Source organism: Vanessa atalanta, chromosome 3, assembly GCF_905147765.1.
Source record: "Vanessa atalanta chromosome 3, ilVanAtal1.2, whole genome shotgun sequence".
NCBI classification, from domain to species: domain Eukaryota; kingdom Metazoa; phylum Arthropoda; class Insecta; order Lepidoptera; family Nymphalidae; genus Vanessa; species Vanessa atalanta.
Genome location: NC_061873.1, coordinates 6,183,402 through 6,208,096, shown reverse-complemented (window position 1 = coordinate 6,208,096; position 24,695 = coordinate 6,183,402). Strand labels below are relative to the sequence as shown.

Genomic DNA, 24,695 nt, shown 5'->3' with positions numbered 1-24,695 from the left:
ATCGGAGTTTGATTTATTCTTACGATCCCAAAAGTACGCTCAGTGAATCAGCTACTTCAGTAGTTGTTAACATGATTATTTTAATAAGGTAGGCTAATTATTTTATTCAGAATTTACTGGTTCGCTTATAAAGGTTAACGAAGGTCAGATGAATATCGCCCCACATAAAAACTGGTAACTTATCGGTTTTGGAATGAAATTAGGAAACAGACCCTTGCAAGTACTACGACAATAGTAAAAGTTTTTATGTATAAAAATAGTACATTATGTTTATGCTAAATTTATTTTTTATAACTTACCTTTAAAATAAAATAATTGTTATTTTCTTAATACTATGTCAGATAGTAAATCATCACACACATTATCTTTAGTTTATATATTAAATCAATATTTACACGATCAAGTCGCCACAATATGGGGTCTGAGATGATACGTCCCTTATGTCGTTACTGTCGACGGAAATTATATCGAAAAATAAGAAGGGATTCTCTAAAAGAAATCTTGCCATCGAAATAATATTTCATATAGAATTTAAACGTTAACTTGTTTCTACAACCTCTTTACGTTAATAATACAAAGTAAATGCAAGAAGTCGTATCAAAAATTAAATTTAAACTTTTTAATAAAATGACAATGCCAGATCGTGCCGCAACGTGTACAAGATCTAATTTAATGTTGAAACAAATCTCATGAATATTAGATTACAGTTATTGTGCAAAACTAGAAGATATCATTGATTCAAAAAGTTACGATTACATTTTTTACATCATTGATACAACGAACCTGCATAATAATCAATAAATTTTCAAGAATATATTGTATGATATCTTTACTGAAATAAAGAGTAAAATAATAATGATTAGTGTTTAGTACTATTTTTACATCGATTTTGATAAAATAAACATTTATCAAAGTTTATTTCGATTATTGAAACCAATAAGAGGATGATTTCTATAGAGGTTAAAGAAAATTGAGTTGAAAACATTCTATTATTTTGTTTGTAAAATCACAAACTTTGAACATAAGTTTTTCAAGCAGACGAAGACGTGGACGACGTATAAGCTCGATATGTTTTTACATACGTATGAAACTATAAAGATTGGTCTGACATGGAGTTGGAAATAATTTATCCGGAATTTCATTAAACGGAACTAGCTTAGAAGGAAACACAAAAACAACTCTACGGACATGTTGGTGACAAGGGTGCTTTCACAACTTTACGAATGTATGCCTTTATACGTCTACAGGCAGTCAAACAATATTTACGGGTTGAATCCACAGGACATTTGTTATGTAATAACGAACAAAATATTTTGTAAGTGTGACAGTTCCAGTCATATTATAGTTACCGTCATAAAAAAACGTCAATAAACAAGCGCTATTATTCTATACAAGATTAGACAATAAAACGCGTTGTTACGTATTGTTGACTCAGTTGTGTAATATTTGTATTTATATATTTAATTATTATGTAAAGTAATTAAAAAAATCAAATTCTCTTGAATTTATGTCTTAACGGTATAAACATTCCCAATGTTCCAGTAGTTAGAGTTTGTGTTAGGTAGTTAGTTTGTAGGTATTGTTGATGTTTCCGGTTTCATTGTAATTTAATATAATATTTGAAAATGTCCGAATACAATTTCGTATGTGGAAATTAACATTCAAACAGTCCTATATAAGATCAACACGTAAAATACCGGTAGAGTTACTCAATAATACAAAAACGCTACAATTTGTAGGGAAGGAAATAAATATAAATAAATATTCTGATTTGTCATTTTAATAAATTAATATTATTTAATAAATTTCACTTATTTAGAATGTTTTTCTCTTAACCTCAAACAATTAAAAGGCGTTTACATATCAGTAAAGTTTGGACGTAGAAAGTTTTTGTTTAAACATAATGAGAATTGTACAAATAAATTCTGAGCTGAAGCCTGAAGGCAGCGAGGTATTAAAATACCTCAAGCGTGTGATTATACAACAATATTTGAAGAAATAATAGAAACAAAAACATTGCGAATGCGAAGCGTTTTGTTTGTACCAACAAACACATCAGATACTTGTTTCAACTCTTAACGATCACCTTTGTGCTATTTGTGGTTAGTTGTCCAACGTCTATTGTGTTTTCTTTTAGGATCTTGTAAATCAACAGCCGTGAATACCGTTTGCTTTCAGTGTTTGAAGAATACTTCTATTGGCATGTTAGGAAAAAATATGAACGTGCCACAATTTTCACGTCAATAGTCGAAATTTAATGCGGGCGAAACTGCGAAGTACATATAACTACTTATATATTAATATAATAACGGAAACCTTCTCCGAAACGCGCTGCCTCTTCTGGTATAAGTTTTATGTATATTGGTTTTGTAGTTTTCCAGTTAGGCACTACAAATGAAACGCCTCCTCCTTTATTAATATAGAAGATTATTTATGAATGGTCGTACGAACATGTGCTGACCTTTTTGTATGTTAGTTGTACTATAACTACAAGAAATTATTATTATTATATACTATTGTGTATCTATGTTGTCATTATTAATAACAATGTTAGTTGGCCGTGTATAAACTTCTTTTGTTCCTTTTTTACTGCCAAATATCAATACATTGTGTAGCAGTGTTTCAGTTTCAAGGGTGATCGAGCAAGCCATTACAGGTACAAGGAGTGTTATATCAAATCGATCTCACAGCTTGCGGCCCATTGACAGCATAAAGAAGGCGTTACACCTGGGTTATACTTCTAACAGTGAATCTCACGTTTGATTCAAAAATTGACACTCATCTTTAACTGTACTAGGAAAATAATGTTTTCGTGAAACTATAAATAAATACGGCATTTTAATGTAAACAAAATAATGAATCATAGTGCTGTATTAATTGTATTCATAAACGTTACGTATAACATGATCTGTTTATTTTTTTATAACCAATATGAAAAAAGTTCCCTCGTAAGCAAGGAGTGCGCTCTAAACTTGTTTATCCAGTTGAAGTGGTACGGTACATTAGTAGCCGTCATACAAAACAGTTTCTGCATTAATTATTATAAAAATACTGATTTAAATACTACGTGTCATAATAACTACATCACAAGAGAAGAAAAAGTGTCTTAATAAATCTATATAGTTAAAACATTTGGATCGTCTTTATTGTATTTTCATTTTATGATAAATATTTTATCGTAAAGCAATATATTGTAAAGTATGTCAGTGCAATAAGACGCGCACCTGGGGCCAGACAGATTGGCGACACGGCGTCCGCAACCCCCAGATGAGACGATAATTCAATCTTAAGCCACCGAACTGTGTTCCTATTATACACAAATTGAAACGAATAAGGTCATATAACATATTGACTTTGTTCCTAAGAAGTATCTTTACACACTAGCTTAATAGAATTGTTTTAAATAAATGCATCTAAAATTAAATAAAAATCCTAAACTGATTAAATTTTGCTTCTGAATATATATTCGATAAAGTCATATAAGTTCGTAAAAATATAAAGGTTTCGCAGTATTTTATCCAGGAACAGGTATAATCTGTTACATCTGTTAGCCGACTGCACAATTGTTGAACATAATAGAATGAAGAGACAATGTATACGCTTTATGGTTTAAAAGTGATTCAAAATTACAATTTCACACACACGATATAAATTTATAGTTAGAATTTAATTTCAGTAGTAGTGACTTAGAAATTAGATTAGTTAAGTAATTTAGCAAAGTGATCTTTGAATATATTTTCATTAAAATTTTCTTTCCTTTGCATTATGTAGTTGTGCTCTCTCGAACTGTAGAGTTTTAGAAACATATTTACTTTTACAACTGGATCGCAGAAAACGTTCAACAATGTTCAATTGTAAAATGAATGGAACATATTAAGGATGTATTATTTTAATAAAGGGTATTCGAAAACTAATTACTTTAGAACGGTTTTTGATAATCAATGCATTATTACTTTCATTGGTAGTAAATTAGTATAATAGCATTGCTCTAATGCTACTTTTAAATAAAATAGCATTAGAGCAATGCTATTATATTTAATCAAGATTTTGACTTTAATATTATATACTTCGTAGAATAATATAAATAATTAGCGGAAAAAAACTTGTATTGAAGTAATCCAAGACTCGGACTTATTGGTTTTTATAATTTTACTTATCGAATTGAAAAATCGGAACTAATTTGAATTTAAATTGTACAATATTTATATTATTTATGTTCGGATGAAATAATTTGTCTCGAATCTGAATAACAAGCTGTATAAAGATGACATTAAATACCGATAGAAAGCTGTTATATGCGGTCAAATAAAAATTGATTACAGCCCCTGCTTCCGATAGCTTTCTGATCGAGATCACTTTTAGAATATATATTACTCGAAGTGCCTCAGCAACTCCCAGCTTCATTTCTCATTTCATCAGTCTCCTGATAATAATCTTGGAAAACTCGTGGGTTTCTTTTATTCATTGAATAGATGTTTTTATTAGCTCGGAGTTCCTGTTAAAATATCTACGTACTGTTTCAATAGCTTGTAAACTGAGCAATCGGTTGGGAAACATGTTGGCTATTAAAAATAATATTGTCTATTCGGTAAGAGAGTGTATTTTTCAGGGTTCCGTAGAGTTGAGTGATGTCGTTGATTTTGTATAAATAATCGAATAAATATTAAATTTAGAGAGTACCGTTGGCGCTTTTGAAAAGCTCATGCCATAAATAAGAAAGATCTTTGTATCTTTTTTCTGCTTAAATCATCACTAATCCATATCATGCAGTCATTTTATTAAATTTTTAAATTTGTTTCAATGTGAAAAATAGATAAACTAAATGCCTCGACTTAATATTAATTCAATAATTCAGACAAAAATATCCTTAAAGGATTTGTATAAAAGAGAGCAATTAATAATATTCTTTAAGTAAAATATCGCTCTGTTGTACAATCACGCTAACACTATCATAACAATTCTATTGTCATAAGCAGCTTCCTAAATATTAGCGATCTTAAAAAAAGCTTGAGTGGTTTTTTCTAAAAATATAATACAACACTTTATTTTAGTTTTTCTGGTTTTAATACTACAAAACAATAATATATAATAAATATATTATTAAAATATAAATATAAAAGAGCGGTTACCCTTAAAAGTGTTCAATATTCGACGCATTTACTGGGTCACGACCTCGTAACTAAAGCAAGACTCCCCCAAATCGAAAAGGGGCATTACTACACCATTATAGAACACATGAAATTAGTTTTCTTTTAGTATTGGCACGGGAATACGCCATAAACGCAGCGCTATAATACTTAACACATCAACTATGACACACAAACAAAAATCATATTATTTTTTGCTCAAATAAGTTTTCACAAGCGCCTGTGATTGGTCAATTATATAGATAAAGCTACCTTTTTAGAATTAATATAGTTTCTAGGGAGAAGAATCGCTAAGAAAATCAGATATTACTTTTTATTTATTTATTCTTTACCACAGTATACAGAGCATATTTAAGGTTGGGTCTCACTAGTGAGCATGATACATAGTCGTGTCAGACGGACCCTGTCATAATTTCGTACAAATAAATATATATTCTACATTTAATTCAATGAATAATGATTGTAAAATAAAAATAAAATAATTTGCCTAGTTATGATTCTTTAATAGAAGCTTTGAATGTATTACTTACCAAATGTAAATTGTCTGTGGGTTCATATTTTAGGATATAATTTCCTGCCCTAGGGAATACATATTCTTATATAGTTTCAGTGTATTATCAGTATTCCAGTGTAACAACTGGCACGAGGGACGTCACATCTCAGTTCCCAAGGTTGGTGGCACATTGGCGTTGTAAGAATCATTAAAAGTTCTTTTGGTGTCAATGCTTATGGACAGTGGTTACGTTATCTTACCTAACTATGCCATATAAATATATAACTCTATAATACAACCATATTTCATTTGAAAATAACAATAATGATGTGTATTAATAATAAATGGTTATAGAGAAAATAAGAGCGTAGTCGTCCTGAGCATCGTTTATAAAGTTAGAGCAATTTAGGTATAATCCTGGGTCTCAGGGAATAAGTGGAACGTTATTTTGGTAATATTTCTCTGTAAAAATATTATAATATAGTGGTCGGAAAAAATTCTTTGTACCTTTTATTATAAAATGTTGAATATATCCGGACGAGGTATCGTTAAAATGATATCGTTTGTGTAATGTTATATCAGTCACTAACCCTTAAAAATCTTCGTTAAAAATGTTTTACACTGTGACAGTTTTATTTTTCATTTTTTAACTGCAGTTTTATACGAAATAAAGTGCCGCGCGATAACCGTTGTGATTTTTTATTCGTTTCTTATTTCAATACATGGTATGCTGCCATTGTCTGAATGGTTTTGTGTGATATTAAAAAAGCCAAGCATAAAAGCAGTGTAGCGTGTTCAGACTAAATATTTTATACTGAAAGTGTAAAGTGAAAATATTCATTGGAGTATCAAAATTCAATCCTTTTTCTTTGTTCATCGAATCAATGTTAATAATTATCAGATACTTCATGGTAGGAGCTTTGTGGAATAGTTTTGAAATGTTATATCCGTTAAAATGTACAATTCGCACATATGTGCGAAGTTTAACTTCATAAATGTATGCGTTTAGTGAACTTACTAAAGTAGTTTCGTCTTAGTCGTTTTAGTTTTATAAATGTATTTCAACGAAATAAAATTTTTATAATATATTTTCTGTTTAAATAACGTTAAATTTTATGACATATTACTGTAACATATCAAGTATTTTTTAATCTATAGAGTTATTCAGTGAGATCAAAATTCAGCACGCATCTTCACGTGTCTAAATACCGTATCACTGTTATTTGGTTTTCAAAGTTTCACGAGTGAGATACGGATAATATATAGATTATTATTATGCTGCAATGCTGTTTAAACCGCAATAATAATAAACAGCAACTAGCGCAAAGGTATATCTATCAGCAAGTGTTTTGAACAAAGACCGTATACTATGGGCTTCCGGTTGCCAATAATTTAGACTTATTGGGACCACAATCCAAAAATATCCAGTATAAAAGCAGCTATCCAGAGAAGCGCTCGTCGTTTCGTTTTACGCTTGCCACGTTCGTTTGGCATTTTCGAAAAACAATTAGCTAACTTTACTTTTTATCGTTTTAATTTTTTTTTACTTAGTAGTAACTCTGTCTGTCTGTCTATCTGTTGTTCTTTCAAGCCCAAACCACTACTGAGTAAGCTAATTTTTTTGCCTAATATATGACCAAGCTCTATAACGCGAGAGAAGCAAACGAAGTCAACCAGTTTTGAAAACCAGTTTATTATTTTTGTATATTCTGACTCTAGGGATTACTAATAGATGTATTTTATAATAAAGGATATACAACCACGATAAAATAAATTAAAAGTATATTAATATCCCACTTGAAGAAATATCGTCCTACGCTTTCAAGTTCTTCCAACGACTTTAACTTCGCAAGTATCTAAATATTTTCAAAATAACATAAACATACAAATTATCAACAGACTACTAATGTCTGATAAAAATTGTCTATTGCGTCTCGAATCGGATCGAATAATGTGAAGACATGTTGATCTTAAACGTATCCTAATAATTATTTATGTTTGCGTCTGATTCAGAACTATTGTAAATGGTAACAATGAAATATTAGTTTCATATAAAATAATAGAACAATAAAAAAACAACGATAATCATTATTCATTATTTACGTAATATTGATCGCGCTTCTTTTTTTGCTATTGTTCCTTAATCTACAGCCATTTGCGATTGATTTCTGATCCTATAAAATATAGCTATGATTTATTTTACAATCAATTGTTAAAGTGCGATAAAGTGTACGTCTACCCGTAAACGTTTGTCGTATAAAAATACAAATATCAGTTTTGGCAGTTACGCATCAGTGACCGTAAACAGATGAAGCTACAAATGTTGCATATATAATAAAATAATTGTATGGTCACGAAATAAAACGCTCCAACGAATATATTCACTTCAATGTACCCATTAAGTTCGTTATTTTTGTTAATATGTAAAATATTTGGTTTTTAATGAATAAATATAGACATGCGGTAAACAAAGAGTGTCATTCCAATTATTTCGTGTAAATGAGCCTACAAACGGTATTTATTGAATCATCATTATGAAAGCATGTCAAGAGCTCGAAGCGCAGTTATTAAAGGTATGCTACACATTGCACTTGCCCCGTGTACACTCTGGTTCAGCTTTTAGCTTTGTTTATTTAATTTCCCGACGGTTACTAAACTATTTACTATGTCGCCGCTGCCAGACTGGAACTTAATTTAATACTCTTTTGACATTACTCTGTTCACTCTCGTATCCGGTATACTCTTTGTTCTTAAACCACGCTCTTACACGAACGGTTTTTTTATGAAGACTTCCGATACTGTTTTAATGGTTTTTTTACACACGTGTAAACTTTATCATACTAGAAATCAATTTTATATTTAATTTGCTACAAGCATCAATCAACCCGCAGTGAAATAGCGTGGTGGATAATGCAAACTTTCAAAAGCAAAGGCCATTTTAAAGACTGTTACTGTTTGACGGTAATTCTACGTATATATTTTATTAATGATTTCGTATTGGTATTGGATGTTACATTTGCTATTTAAAATTAATGAAGACGAAACGTATTTACGTCGAAACATTTCTATTTGTTAACCTATATACGTATGTATATCGAAACGAGATTAGCGATGCTTCAAATTTCCAATAAATAGGTCGCTTTACTACAGATAAGTACTTTAACGTAAAATGTTTGATTGTGTTTATATTAAGTGGTTTTTAGTAAAGACTATTTATTTTAAAAAGCAAAATTTAACAACCAGCTAAATAATCCAACTTTTCTATGATTTTGTTTTTCGAAGGGCCGTTGTGTATTTGTTTAATGTTTAAATAATTCTTTCTTTTCGCATATCTTGAAAACAATAATTATAATGATCGATCATTCGGAGCATTTAAGATAGTTGATATAAAGCTAAAACAAATAATGAATTGTTTAGCTGATAGCCATATAACCCTAACAGTGATATGGTTTTGTGCAAGCATGTGTGAGTAGTGTACTAATTATTCTACTATTGCTTTATATTCCTTTGTGTGGGTGAGTGTACTAGTATAATAAAGGTCCAAAAAAGTTGTCGTCTTCATTTCATATTCATGATATTGACGCTACCAGTGGTTTATAGTTTTTACAGAGCCAGTGTCTAAGGTGACTAACGATGATAACCTATTTACTCCAATTTTCTTAAATAACATAATAAAAAAATCCACGTCAGTAAATACTTCACTCCGGCTATATCATGTTGTTTAGTAATATAATCTAACTCCTTTGTTCTTTTGTTTTAAAAAAAATGTTTGTTATCTGAGGTAAATAGGTTCGTTTATCCAAAGAGTGTCAAATTGAAAATTAATATTGAGGACGGAATCGCAAGGAAATTGATTTTACGTTTATTTGTTTTACGATATTTATTGAAAAACCGCTTTCTGATTGCATCTCTAAGGACTCGTAATTATGAATATATATCATTAAAATATTATACATTCGTTATTAAAGTATTATATCCGGATAACGATTTAAGATATTGCAATAATTTTCCATTAGGGGATGGGCCAATTATCCTTAACACAGTTATAAGTCGCACTCTTTGTAAAGTGGCAAACCACATGTAATAATGTAAAGTAACAATGTAGAGTTCTTAGCTAATGATATTTCTTTTTCTGCGCCAATAAAAATATTATAATCATCACAAATACGTACATTATATATGTATACATAAATTAAATGATAGCAACACATGATATGATTGGTTTCAATTCCAAACAGTAATACACACATACATAATTATTATACACACACAGTATTATATTATATTAAAGGTGATATTCATTAATATCACTGATGTGATTGATGAATGATAAACATACCCAAGATTAAGGAAAAATATTAATTTAAACAATATCGATAATTTTGTGAATACGCTGGCTTGTTGAATTTTCATGTGCTTTAATTGCGAAAATAATTCTATCCAGTACATATGTGTAGTTCTCTGTGAAGAAGGATAACATTACGACAAAAACCTGTATTATCTAATGAAATACCAACCCAGGAATACCAACAGACTTCGAGTCAAACAGTAAGCCACGCCTACTCCTTAAAAATCTTTGAAATGAAACCTTTATAGCTCAAAAATTAAAGAACTACGGACTTATTATAACTAATTTTTTTATGTTATAGGTGGCAAACGGGTACGAACTCACGTCACAGAAAGTGATAATATCGCCTATGCACATCTTTATCTATACTTATATTATAAATATGAAAGTAACTCTGTCCGTCTGTCTATCTGATCCTATTTCGCGACCAAAACTCCAAACCGAATTTGATGAAATAGTATGAAGCAAGCTTGAGCCCCAAGAAAAGACATAGGCAATTTTTTATGCCTACCACTTTACGATCAACCCCTAAAACGCGAGCGAATCCACGGGTTACGACTAGTTTTATATATTTCAGAGATAGTAGAAATAGCAGCAATATTTTAGTATTTCGCTGCTGTAAAATGATGTTTGTAACGTGTCTATGACCTACGTACATTGTACTTGATATTCTTTTTATGCAAATACCTTGGAACTTCGCCAAATAAGCACTATTGTATTTACTATTCAATGCATCTTTAACGATTCTTATGAAATAAAGTAGGTCTTTTATATAAAACTTTTAAACTGGAATAAAAATAGTATTACAATTAAATAAAAAAAGTGTTACCATCCCACAACTGGACAAATGTAATAGACCTTATATAGAAAGAAAGAAAATCTTAGCCTATTGTATCACTTTGCTCTTTTGTCTGCCTGTCTGTTAGATTTTTGTTATAACTGAATCGTTCATGATTCCTTAAAATGTTTGTCTTGCCCACCAACGAAATGAACGTTGTAAAATTGACTCGGATTTAATCTCACGATCCTCTGCTGAGGTATAATTCTCGATGAGTCAACTCTTCGAGTTGTATCCTAATTATTTCTTAACCAAACGACCCGTATAATTTGGTCTTTCGACCCGTTCATCTGCCGAGGCTTTAATATATTACTCTATTTGCAAAAAAAAGGTTCAATCAAACGTTTTGAAGAGAGACAAATATAATATGATTATTTTTCCTTTTTACTAGAACCCAAGATTTATTCTTTTACTTGAACTGTTCTGTATATTATATTGAGATCATATACCCCAATAGTCCAACGTTATACTGGCTGCCTAACGATGTGGAACTTGCAAGTTCGCGACTTCCGGCTCTACTGTGACTATGTCACGTTATATATATATAGACTTCATGAATAGTAAGTTTGCTGTATACAAAGTAATTCGTAGTCAACCTGCTTATAGCAAAAATAATCAAAAGAGTAAATGTTGTGACGTTATTATAATAGAAATAGACTTTTAAAACTAGCGCGTCAGGTGATAGGCATAAAAGCCTATGTCCTCCCTTCAAGTTCAAGCTTGCTTCATACAAAATTTCATCAAATTCGGTTCAGTGATTTAGAAAGAGCACAAACAGAGGTACTTTCACGTATTTGCTTAGATTATACAAATTCAACTCAACATTACATAAAACACAAAAATAAAAATATTTATTTCAATATATATTAACGACTTTTACATTAACGATTTCCCTAATGTGACACAGATTAAATAAATAATTATATATGACTTAATTACTTATTACCCACCTGATTATCCTGATTTAGGAAAAATATACATCGTTTATGTAAGCCCTTAAAACACTTATTTAGCCTAATGCTTTAGATTAAATTTACTGTCAATTGTTAATGTTAAATTACCACCGAATTTTAGAATGTTCTCGAATATTCCATCGTAATCGACACGAAACAATTTTGCGAAATATAAAGCTAACGCTAACGCTATACTTTAATACATCCTCTACGGAAATCATAATATAAATAGGAAATTAAGAAAATACTCTTACAAGTCTCGTTTAGGATTAAATATTCTACGGAAAGAAACTCATAAATCATATACATGTAATAATATGTAATTACGATCAATAAGAGCAATTCTACATAAATTATATCAAGTTTAATTAGAAATACAAACTCTATTCGCAGTCGTTGTTATTGCTTACTCGCCGTCCTATTCTTGTGTTGTTTATTACAATACAATTCGTCTCTATAAAACATGAAACTATAAACTAGTTTTCATTCCAGAATATTGAATAGATCTTTATTTTATACTAAACTTTACGCTGCCATGTCGTAACTAGTTTTATAATACAAAGTTTAGAATAACATTTGATTTCCGTGAAATGTTTTACTTCGTTTTCAGGAAACTATCGGATCACAGTGATAACTTTAACGTTTATATCATTTAAAATCAAATGTGCTTACATATATGTATGATAGTTTCCGACCGCGACTTCGCGCGCGTGTGAGGATGGGGGCAGGAGTTAAGTGCCTTATGTTTTCCATACCACTGACGATGTGTGTGTAAATTTTAATTTTAATAATATTTTAATGATGATGAGTTGAGTAGTTTTAACTAGTCGTAGAACCAACGTGATAGCGAAACAAACAGATTATTTTACGCTTTTATTATTAGTCAGTATTTATATAATATTAGTTTCATTGACATTAAAAAAATTGCTCGTGTTTGGAACTGTTTCCTTGAATGACTCTAATGTAAATTTCGCAACAATTCTTCCTCAAAATATTAATATATATTTATTTACTTTAATATGGTATTTTCTTTAAACATCTTCAGTTTACACGCTTAAAGTTAGTTAGCTTAGTTTTATGTATATAGTATAGGTACTGTAGTAAAGCAATTAGTCACGTGATATCACGTGAAATTGAATACTCAATAAATATTACGTCTGTGTGTTTAAAGGTATCTAAGCCGCGGTATAACGCCGTATAAAATAATATATCGGCTTATAATCTTACAATATATACAAAGTAAATCAATCAATAAAAGTATCAGTGACAGCCACTTAGTAAGGTTAATATAATGGGTTAATATCGAAACTTAGCTTGAGAAACAACCGTCGTAAATATGTCTCGTTGGAGGGTACGCAGAAAAGGGCCGTGTCACGTATCTATTGGGACTTCGGCTAAAGTACTTCGGAGGAAGATTGCCAACGAATGTACTCGTACATACTACCAAGGACTAGGGAAACATAAGGCATTTATAAAATTTATATGTTCTGTTGACTAACTGAGGTAAAATTTAGCGTTTGTTATATGCGTATGATGCAATAATAATGAAAAGATTTGGTTAAGTGATTATTATATATAGTAACAATACTATGCAACTATTTAACGCCTTATTATTTATTTGTAATGTACGGTAGGTGTTACTTTTAATGTGTATTTGTATAGTGATACATTGATTGTGCTTAAAAAATTAAACTTATATTCGATAAATAAAAATATCAAATGTATGTTGATTAAGCAAAAACCTTAAACTAAACTTTCAATTTTGTTAATATCAACTATTAGTTAGATTGGAACTTCAAGCAATAAAAAAAATATGATCAGACATACATAAAGCGTCACACCACTTATTGTGTTTATATTATTGTCATGGAGACTGATACAAAAAATACGACTTGCGTGGTGTCTAATGATATGGCATTCATCGAAAACTTATGTAGGATATAGTTAGGTATGTATATATATATATATATATCGGTACTGTTAAGCACGAATGACTGGAACGATCCAGGATGGTGAGGGGGGCTTAATTAATTTGTGCCATTGTTTCGAATTTCAATTTTTAATGTTTTTTTTTTTATCGGCTAGTATTTCTATAATTGAATGATAATTAAGAACAATTAATTTTGTAAATTAAATAGTAATATTGGAATACCTATTGATTTCATAATATACTATTTGAATGCGTAATACTTGTATCAAAATTTTCACGTTGATATTTATTTATATGCACGTCAGCTTAACCAAAAATGCGTGGTATTTTTTTTATTTCATCACTTTATGATGCTCCACAGATGATGATTATTATAATAATATTAGTAACTTTCACGTTAAAAAACAAAGGACACCAAACTCTATAACATTATAAAATATTTATTAGTAAAAGTTTTTTCATCACACATTAAATAAAAACTACATTTATATTAAAATTAAAATAGTGCAAAATATCTTTATAACTAATATTGTGAGCACATTGTACTTTAACCCAGTAAAGTTTATCGCGGAAGCGTTGTTGTACACATTAATTGAAAACATTTGCTTGAAAATTAAAGTTCGTGTTCACTCGTAATTTTCATTCGTGTCGCAACGAAATGTACATGAGCATGTGAAGTATCATGTACGACTGACGATCAAAGTGGAATATTTATGTCCCTTTATCTGAAATCCCTTTGCAAGTTTACCAAAATAAAATCAAATCACAATACTTCAGTCAAATGGGTTCCCTAAGCACTTGTTTCGTCATTTTACAGATGTAAGTGCTTAAATTGAAGGTTAAACTACCGGGTCGGAATGTGGAATCTACTCAGATGGACCGATTAGGAATTTAATTGTTACTTTTTTATCAAATTAAATACCTTAATAATTCTTTGGGTCAGATATATGGAACTCTTTCACATTTATACTCTTATAATACGTAATAAGCGTAATATTTTAATGTGTTTTAATAAAAATTAATATAATGTTTTAAAACGATTTTTATACTTACATATGGCTCAGTAGTTTAAGCATAAATTTTAATATTTAAAGCGGGGTTTGTTCTTCTTGTAGTTTCAATAGGTGTGGTCACGACCTCTATCTAACTTTCCCATCCATTGGCTCGTCTGCTTCTAAAAGTCCACAAAAAAATGACGTCTTATACACCTAACATTCGTAAAACACTTACACCTTAAATATTCTGATTAATATTAGTCCCACGCTTTAAGACAATTTAATGACATATACTTTGACAAATATATTTTTGTATACGGAATCTAGAAATGATTTATAGTTGTGTTTGATTTTAATTAAATGTCTCGCTTTGTCTTGTATTATTTTCACGTGACGGTATTCGCCGATGCGTGGATTCTTTCAAGGAATTTCATTATATGCATTGGTCTAACGAAGCTCAGCCTTCTGTATAAGAAATGTTCTAATAAAAATGCAATTAACTTAAGAAATGGTGAACTAACATAAAATATATTAAAGTGTAATTATTACTATTATTATTTTTTATTTTATTGTCAAAGTTGGTGGACCACTTGGGTCAGTCATTACCTATACAACGGTCTCATTTTTAATCATTAAAATTATAAAATGGCTCAAAAAGTGTTAATATAGACTCAACTAAAATTTTGTTTTAATAGATTTATATCAACTCACGATAGAAATATAGAACTCTGTTATTATTACGTATGATAAAATGTGAACGTAATTAGTATTTATTTAGTATTGCATCATTTAGTTGGTTTGCATAGTACCTTACACGCTACATGAACGTATATCCACTGTACATATATGTAAATAACCGACGAAATTTATGGGGCATTGGTCGGTTTCATTCGTATATGCTAAATTGCGGTTGAATATTAAACGAGGAGCGTGAGTTGTCCGCGTCAATTTTTACGACTGTTGGTACAGTTTTCTAACAATATTACTCCTCGGAGCCCGGAAACAAACACCCCATGGCTTATAAAAAACATTCTCGTTGACGTCATTAGACCCCTTTCCTTTTCTAATTCATTATTAACGATATAATTTTACTAGAAAATACAAACTTTTAATTTTTAGTAATACTTAAATAAAATAATATCATGACATAGTGATCTCTATTTCAATTAAAAGTAAAATATTGCTCAGGTAAGTGTTTTAAGAGATAGAAGAGAATATTATTTAATGCTAGAAATGTTTTCCAATTCTATATTTTATTATTTATGATGCTTGCGACGTAAAATTAAATGTTGAAGACAGGTAATACTTTTGTTCTATGAGAACTGCGAACAGCCAAGTAGCGCGTAATGACCCGAATACCGACAGCATGATAGCATTTCACTTATACGTGTTGTCTTATCCATTTAGTTTTATTAATGGAAAGTCAGTCCAAATAAATATATTAAATTTAAACACATTAGAATTTTAAGAAGTAGGTTTTCCAGGACGTTGCCGACTGGTCTACAGTATCCCTTGTGCTTGTAATAATGTTCGCTTAAATAGTACCACTTATTTCTTTCTATTCTTATTTACATTTAGTTGCTGCCCGCGGCTACGCTCGCGTTTTAGGAGTTAGACGTCAAGTAGGCAAATGGACCACCTGATTGTAAGTGGACACCACCGCCCTTAGACATTGACAATGTAAGAAACATCCACCGTTACATCGTCAACGCACCACCCACTAAGACGTTACATCGTTAATAGTGTGTGTAATTACTAGCTCACTCACCCTGAACACAATAATGCTAAGTATTTCTGTTTGGCGGTAGAATACCTGATACCACCTTACAGTAATAGAAGGTCAGATAGTGAACGTGACCTCCACACTAACGAAACCAAAACGCACAGGTGCAACTCGATACGTATATCGCACTTCCGCTACGAATGCATGTTATATAATAAATATAACAAAGCTGTTCCGTGAATTCAATACACGAAGAACAAAGTTTAACTCTTGGTTGAATAATTTTCGAAAACGTCTGCAATATAATGAATATAAAAACTTCGACGGCGTTATGTCATAGTCTACATACTACATACTAGACGGAATGAAAAAAAAAATATTATAAAGTTAACAGTTGTCTTCATGATAAAGTATATATTAAAAAGTTTACTTTATATTTCTTATTCTTTTACGTTTTAGTTGATATTGATCCCATGGTAATCGTGCCCTTTAATGTATACATAAACGTTGTTATCGAGGCCAAACTACTCGCTTCAATTCTTAAATCCTAAAAATATACATACATCACATCTTCATTAGTGATAGAAGTAACTACTGAGATTCTCGTCGGACCTTTTTGATGGAAACTACATACTTTTCAATAAATTTAATCTTGTATAATGACAATTCAAAAGAGCCTGTAAGAATCTTCGTTCTTGAATAATGTAGATTTTGGATTTTGAGCTAAGTATAGTATATTTATATGGACTTTATTGTTATGTTTTTGTTTCTCGTCGTTGTTCATTGTCTATGGGCGGTAGTGACCACTTACCATCGGGTGGCCCACTTGCCAGTCCTATATTATAAAAAAACCCATATTGCCTCTTCCCCCAACCCCTTAAACATTACTAAACATTGTTGCATTTTAAAATATCTCTCTCAATAAAGTAAAAGCTCTTCTGCGTTGAACTATAGAACAATCGTAAATGAGGTATGTCGCCTTTTCTGTTATATCATTTGTTACCCACTTGCTAAGGTTAACGTCCTTCCCACGTGGCTCGGAGTCCATCAACAGAGCCTCAAAGTGACTATACGTCTGCTAATAAAGCCACCGGACATTTCGACAAACGTCCCTAATTTATCTTTGCTAAAGAGTACCTCAAACGGAAGCAATTTCCCTCTAGGTTTCTTTTACATAAGTCTCTGACACAGATTATGGTTCATTTGGTGTATTCAGTAGTTTTATTAAAATGTAAGTCTCGTAGTGGGTCGGCTTTTTATCTTTGACGTTCTTTGAAGAGATGACGAAATACAGTAAAATCATCTGTTTAAAGTTAACTAGCTATTTGAACGACCCACTTCAATAACGTCAAATAAAATAAAACAATATTCATATACTTTATCAAACATAATTAATTCCACGAACTTAAGTATTTGTATATAAGTGAGATTATATTTATTAAATATTAACAGTTAATTTAAAAAAATATACGAGTTATATATTTAAATCAAGGATTCGTTGTATATTTACTAAGTATATGAATATAGTAATCGTTTTATTCGAAAAAACCGCAAAATCATAATTTTCCATACATTTTATAAATATAATACATTCGCTAGTGACCGCAGCAATGAAATCTATAATATTAATATTAAGGTTAAACAACAATAGATCATAGTAATATATGTACAGAAATATAGTAGTGGAAGTCTAGCATCAATAGAAAATAAGCTTTATATAATTTATTTCAATATAAAATGTTTTCAAAAGATAAAATACGGTGTTTACGTAACAATTATCAATCGACCATTTCATTTATAAATAATAATTTGCAAAATGTATTGTGTATAGATGAAAAATTTAGCGTTATTTTTTATTTGCAGTGACCAAATTCATCCGAATCGGCATCGCGGATAAAAATGACAATCCACCCTATTTCGACAAGGAGCTATACGAAGCGGAAGTGGACGAAAATGAAGACATCCAACATACTGTTCTCACGGTCACCGCCAAAGATCACGACGAATGTAAGTACCTAGTTATTATTACGTATCGTTAGTCTATATTCCATATATAAAAATAATATCACTGTTAGTCAGAATGTTACGGAGATCAGAGATAAAAACATCTATTAAAAAAAAGGAATTCAAAAAGATACGGACGCAAAAGAAAGTAAAAATGAAATAAATATGACCTAGTTATTTAGATATATAAAATGTGAACTAAAACTTTAAATAAAAAACAAAGAGAGCGTTTTTGGTATTCATGAACATTTTTTGGAATGCTATAGAGGTTTGATTTCATGAAACTTCGGTTTTTGTTACAAATTTACGACTAACTAGATTTAAAACAAAATACTACATTTCTCGTAATGCGATATAATTACAAATACGAAATTAAAGTACGAAATAACAATCATAAATCCCCCTTTGTATATATTTTTATAAGAATGATTCACATCTTATTCTGCTTCAATTATTTAAGCATTTCTCATGATATTTTAGGTCAATAATCACGAGATGTTTATTCTAATTTAACTTTAAACCCAAACGCTTGTACGGATTCGAACCTGAAACTATTAACATCATTACAGACGTAATCGCCATATTTGCTAATGATGATAAATAGGAGATTTATTTAATTTCTAACATTGATTAAATTTAGTAAATACTAATTTTTCGTTGTTATTATTATTTACGCAACTTCGATAATAATCAATTGAAGATAAGGATTAAAATTGTTCTTGGAAAGATATACAGCTATTTATTTTTTTTTATTTATTTATTTATTTGATCCACCAACATTTGTTCACATCATCACATACGTAAGAAAAATATACAATGGGTACACATAACTTAAAACTAGGTGTGACAAACATTTATAGGTAGATACATCATGCTTAATTACTATCTAAATTAGACCTCCCAGCGCGAGCCGCAGTAAAAACAAAAACAAAAATTAAAAAAAGGTAAAGTTACAAAAAAAAAAAAAATTAAATACACAATGAAAAGATTAAATTAAAAACTAAAAGTGAACCATAAGACGGACAAATACAATTTTAAGGTGACCGAGGTAAGGTGTTTAACAGTGACCGAATTCTTTTCGTTGAGTCGTCATAAATATCAAACACGTCGCTGTAATCATTAACCAGCTTGCTAAGTCTGGAAACGGGGGAGTTTGATCCGAACACAGTTTTTCGAGGTGGTGGATATAAGGGAGTTATTTTGTAACGAGGAGGCCTTATTGGTACACGTATGTTAAATTTATGCTATATACTTATTTGTGCATCACGTCCACGGAACCCCAGCTAACGTTGTATCGATTCATACGCGTTTCAACGTTTCACAAAGGCTAGCTCGATGCCAACTCAGCTCTAGACGAAATTGCCTAGGTCACTTTGACGTACAGTCCGTTAGAAACTTTTAAATCTTTGTTAGCTGCCAGATATCAATTCTCTTTTCGTATATTTGGCATTACTACGACAAGGTTGTGTATTTATATAGTTAGTGATTCCGGCTTATCTCTTACGCCATAAATTTTAAGAATACCTTTGTGCAAAAACAAATGCCGTTTAAGAGGAACTGAGTGACATTAAACTTGATAAGGCTATATTCACTGACAATATAATGAAATATCGAAACCATCGAAAATAGAACGATTACAAAAATAGTTCAATAAACTTCATTCTTTATTATATTTGACTTACTCTTGAAGTTTTAGACAATGCAATTAAAATTCATTGGCTCATCTCTTTTTCAAATCAAAACTTTATTTCTATGATATCGTATCGCAATCTTATTAAAATAAAAAAATAACATTTTTAGTGTTTCAGTTAAAGTATTACAATATATGGTTAGATTTGAATTTAAATGGTAATAAAAGGTAAATATTTATACGTCTTTGATTAAAATTCACTCACAAAATTTTATATTTATCATATTCTTCGAAGATAATTTCAAGTTAAAAATAAGAAGTTCCTAGTGTTGTTATTATACTTGTTATGTAAATGTTCATATTATACTTGTTAATTTTTTTTCAATGTATAATAATGGTAGACGGCCAAATCGACCACCTGATGTGTTCACCATCACCCATAGACATTAACGCTGTAATAAATATTATACATTCCTTACATCGCCAACGCGCCACCGACCTTGAGAGCTAAGATATTATGTTCCTTACCTGTATTTCTTGTCACTACCCTGGCTCACTCACCCTTCAAACTGGAAGACAACAATACTAAGTACTGCTGTTTGATGGACCTATTTACTCAGCCGGGATTGCACAAAGCCCTACTACCGAATAAATGCAAATAGCTATTTTAGGATGTGCCATTGTTAAGTTTAAAAAGAAATAAATGTTCTAAGATAATATCCTTTTTACGCTGTGTGGTTATTTTCGAATGAAATTGTTGTTTTTTTTTTTAAAAAATAAATTGTGTTAAAATCCTTTTTTGTAAATATATTGAAAAATCAAAGCGAGAATTCACACATCTGTGTAATTAATACCTTACGAAATATAATACTTTATTTGATATTTATTAAAGTGTTTTGTAATATAAATTATTAATAATATAAAAAAATATTTTACTATTAAAATTTTAGAAAAAGGCATTATTATCCTGTATAATGTCTTAAAATATGGTACCATCAGCAATATTAGGTATTTAGTACCAAAATATTGTAATAGATAAAGTCCTTTTAAACAAAATTTAATCCCCGCGACCTATAGGTATTAAAAACTATTCATATGAGCTATCGCATGAAGTAGCCATTGCACTAACGAGGCAATCGTCGTCGGTTTTTTAAATTGTGATGTATTAACATATATATATATATAACACGTCGATATACATATTCCTTTGAATTTAAATATAGATTTTACATTGTTTTGCTTGTTATTATACATTTAATGTGTTTGTTTAGCAAGTAAGGCTACATAATAAAAAGGCAAACATGCCTTTGAGTTGTATCAAAAAGATTATTCTAAAAATAAACAATCAAACGTACATACTTATTAAAAAAAAAAAGTCAAATTTATAAATTTCATTAAAACCGTAAAGTCGGTACATTGATAAACTGTCTTGTACGATTTCGTCCGGAACCTTTGTGATTAAATAAACATCTTTTGTATTTCCGTGGACTCTTTGTTCGTTTTTCCGATCCGCCATAAAATGGATTAAATTTTTACTGGTACACAAATACCTAATTTAATGTCAGTAGCAATTTATTTTATTTAGGCAAATAATGGGAAATAACACAAGATAAAACGAACAGTGGGATGTTATATTATTTATAGTAATACTGTCGTTATTAGACATTCCCTAACATGATATTATGTATTCTGAAAAATATTCAATTTATAAAATTGTCTCTAAATTAGTATAAGATCATAAAATATTATAACAAAACAAATTATATTTTGATTTTTAACACGAAGATATCATGTGAATAACACTTTCGTATTAATGGAATTTAAAATCATTGTTCAAGTATTCGTATATCACAGAGGTTATTGGTATTTTCCCGAGTAAATTCATGTTATGAATGTGGCAGTGTCATGGAGGAGCGTGGGAACCAGTTTGGCATGTTCCTGCCATGTATGAAACTTTCACATAGGATGCTGACTATGTACAAGTGTATATGTATTATATCGGAGTACTTTATTTAGCACTTGATGGATGATACGACAACTATCAAATCTACGTCATCGTTTTGCCTTAGAATGTCAGTACAGATCCATTAAATGAATTCTACGGAAAACATCTTAAGAAAATCTGCATGTATTTACCAAACCGCATTAGAGCAGTGTGGTGGATAAATTTACAAATCCTCACCTCAAAAGGAAAAGAGCCCTTAGGCCAACATCTAGAAGGTGATAATTTTATTTTTACTACACCATATATAGATAAATGATCTTGAATGAAATTTAGTTATCATGAAACAGCTTCAATTGAAATTTCATTAGTAACAGTAGAAATTTCAATTGAATATACATCAAAGATTGACTGTTTACTAATGAAATAAATAGTTTTTACCAATAGTAACAAATTCAATAGCTGTTACAACTTTCCTTGAAACGGTGTGAAGACTTATTCTCTCTTGGGATCCATTCTGAAAGGCATCGAAGAAATTGGGAGTATAATAAAATTTTCTTTCACTATCTCGTAAATCTATGATGTTGTTGATACCGGGTAGTTTTTTACAAGTAATATATGATGAACTTCGATACAATTATTAAACTTATCTACATATATTTGTTGACCGTCTCTTACTCATTGTACTGATAAATTAATTACCCTTTCTTCGAAAATATCGTTGTCATTACCTAAGTATAATTTTATAAACACATAAAATATATATAATATCATGATACTTATCAACACAATTTTATGCGAGTGAAACCGCAAGGCACAGCTAATTTTGTTATAAGACAAACAATCAAGAAGCGTTTCTGTCTCGAACATTCCGGAATGTTATTTGTACATACTATTGTTAGATTCATTACATGTCACAAAAGCCTGATATCAGAGAATATCAGGGCGTAACAGAAGCTTCACGCTCTTGTTATTTGGTTCAGTATATTTACATTTAATTATTTTAATTCCAAGCAAAGACTATCAAAACTGAACTGTTTTATTTTTGATGCTTTAACAATATTTTTTATGATTTCAATGGAAATTATTTACATTAATTTAATTCGTTGATTCATTTTGTATAAGTTCTAAATTTTATTATTCAACTGAAAACTTACAAAGATTTTAATAAGATGATTCGAGTGCTCTTACTCCAACTGTTGAATGGAACTTCTATTATTTTCAGCCATTTATGCTCTTTCTGAGAATAATATTTACGTACCACTTTTGAAGAATTTCTTCGAATTTTATCTTTTAATTATTAAAAAATAAATGTTCTATGTAATATATGTAATTAGTTGATGTAATATGTACAATTACACTCCAAATAACATTTTAAATAAAAACACTATTTATATTAAAATCGACGTCAAACTTAATTTCTCTACATTGTTATTTTGTTCAATATTTTATTTTATTAATGAATAATGTAACAAAATCCATTTGAATAGCCTTTTAACTCTTTGAAAAAAAATCTTTTCTCTGGCCAGTGTCAATGAGATTTCTTTTATTTAAAAAAAAAGGAAGACGATAGGAATATATGCTATCAAATCTAATATAACATTATTTCAATGATGTGTAAATTAAATGTCGTATGTTCCCTTTATGTCATAGTAAACATTATTAGCTTCCTGTCTTAAGTGCCAAGTCTCAAGATGTACGGAGCTGAAGAATATATTATGAAGGTTCAATTTTACGACGGGAACATAATAAGATTATGTGTGGCGCAATTTGTATAAATCTAGTTAACTTACATTTTATTTTTCTCTTTTATCAAATTTGAAACGTTTTAATACAAAGTTTTTTTATTACAGTATATTTTGGTCATTTTTTAGTCACTCGAAACTCACATATGTATATTATAGAACAATTTATTGTACATATATATCATTTACAAGGTACTGTGCTTTAATTTGGCAATTTTGAAAGAAACACTTTTAAAAAAAGTTGTATAAATATAAAGATTTTTCAACATCTTACAGAATATTCTTAAATTTGCTACTACATAAACCGTTTATAAAATATGCTAACAATTATAAAAAAATAACTTCTTTAAATATTCTCGAGAATTATCATACATACATACATTATGAGCGTAGCGTATGTTTAAAAACATATATATTTATAGTACATTAAAAGAGAAACATCTGAAATTCGTATCAGCTCTTCTGAGTAAATTCAGAATCTAAATTTTGAACAGAGAATAGTTCTTGAAAAATGTCATTACGGATTTGTAACGATTCAAGAGCGCTTGTAAAGTCCCGCTCGAATAACGTAATTATTTTTACTTGATTTCAAATATTTTGCAGCGAATGAAGTAAATTAATTAAGGAAATCTGAAACTTGTGTTAAATATAAAGAATAAATGATTAGTCTCACAATAAATCACCGTTGATAACTCCGAGTAAGTCAGCAAGAGACAGGGATTTATTTTCAGAGAAGTTGTGAGTAATAAAAGTTGCAGGATAATAGATTTGCAGCATACTTCACTGCCAAGAAAATGTTGACTTGATGCAGTAAATTAAACGGAACAATTTGAACAACGCCCATTGTGTGAACTTGTTAAACTGTTAAACTCTTCTCCTAAACTTCCCTGCAGAAGATGCTTAGGTCGCCCGCGCCGTTTAACCGCACTCCACTACTTAGTTCTAAA

At 30.1% G+C, this 24,695-nt stretch overlaps 1 protein-coding gene across 2 annotated transcripts in view; it reads left to right on the top strand.

Annotated features, from left to right (window-relative positions):
• Positions 1–24,695, top strand: part of LOC125077293 (neural-cadherin-like) — a 92,497-nt gene that overhangs the window by 5,098 nt on the left and 62,704 nt on the right. For both annotated transcript variants that reach the window (XM_047689203.1, XM_047689204.1), the window contains exon 2: positions 18,291–18,434. In XM_047689203.1, coding sequence (XP_047545159.1) covers positions 18,291–18,434 — 144 coding nt within the window. The remainder of the gene's footprint in view (positions 1–18,290; positions 18,435–24,695) is intronic.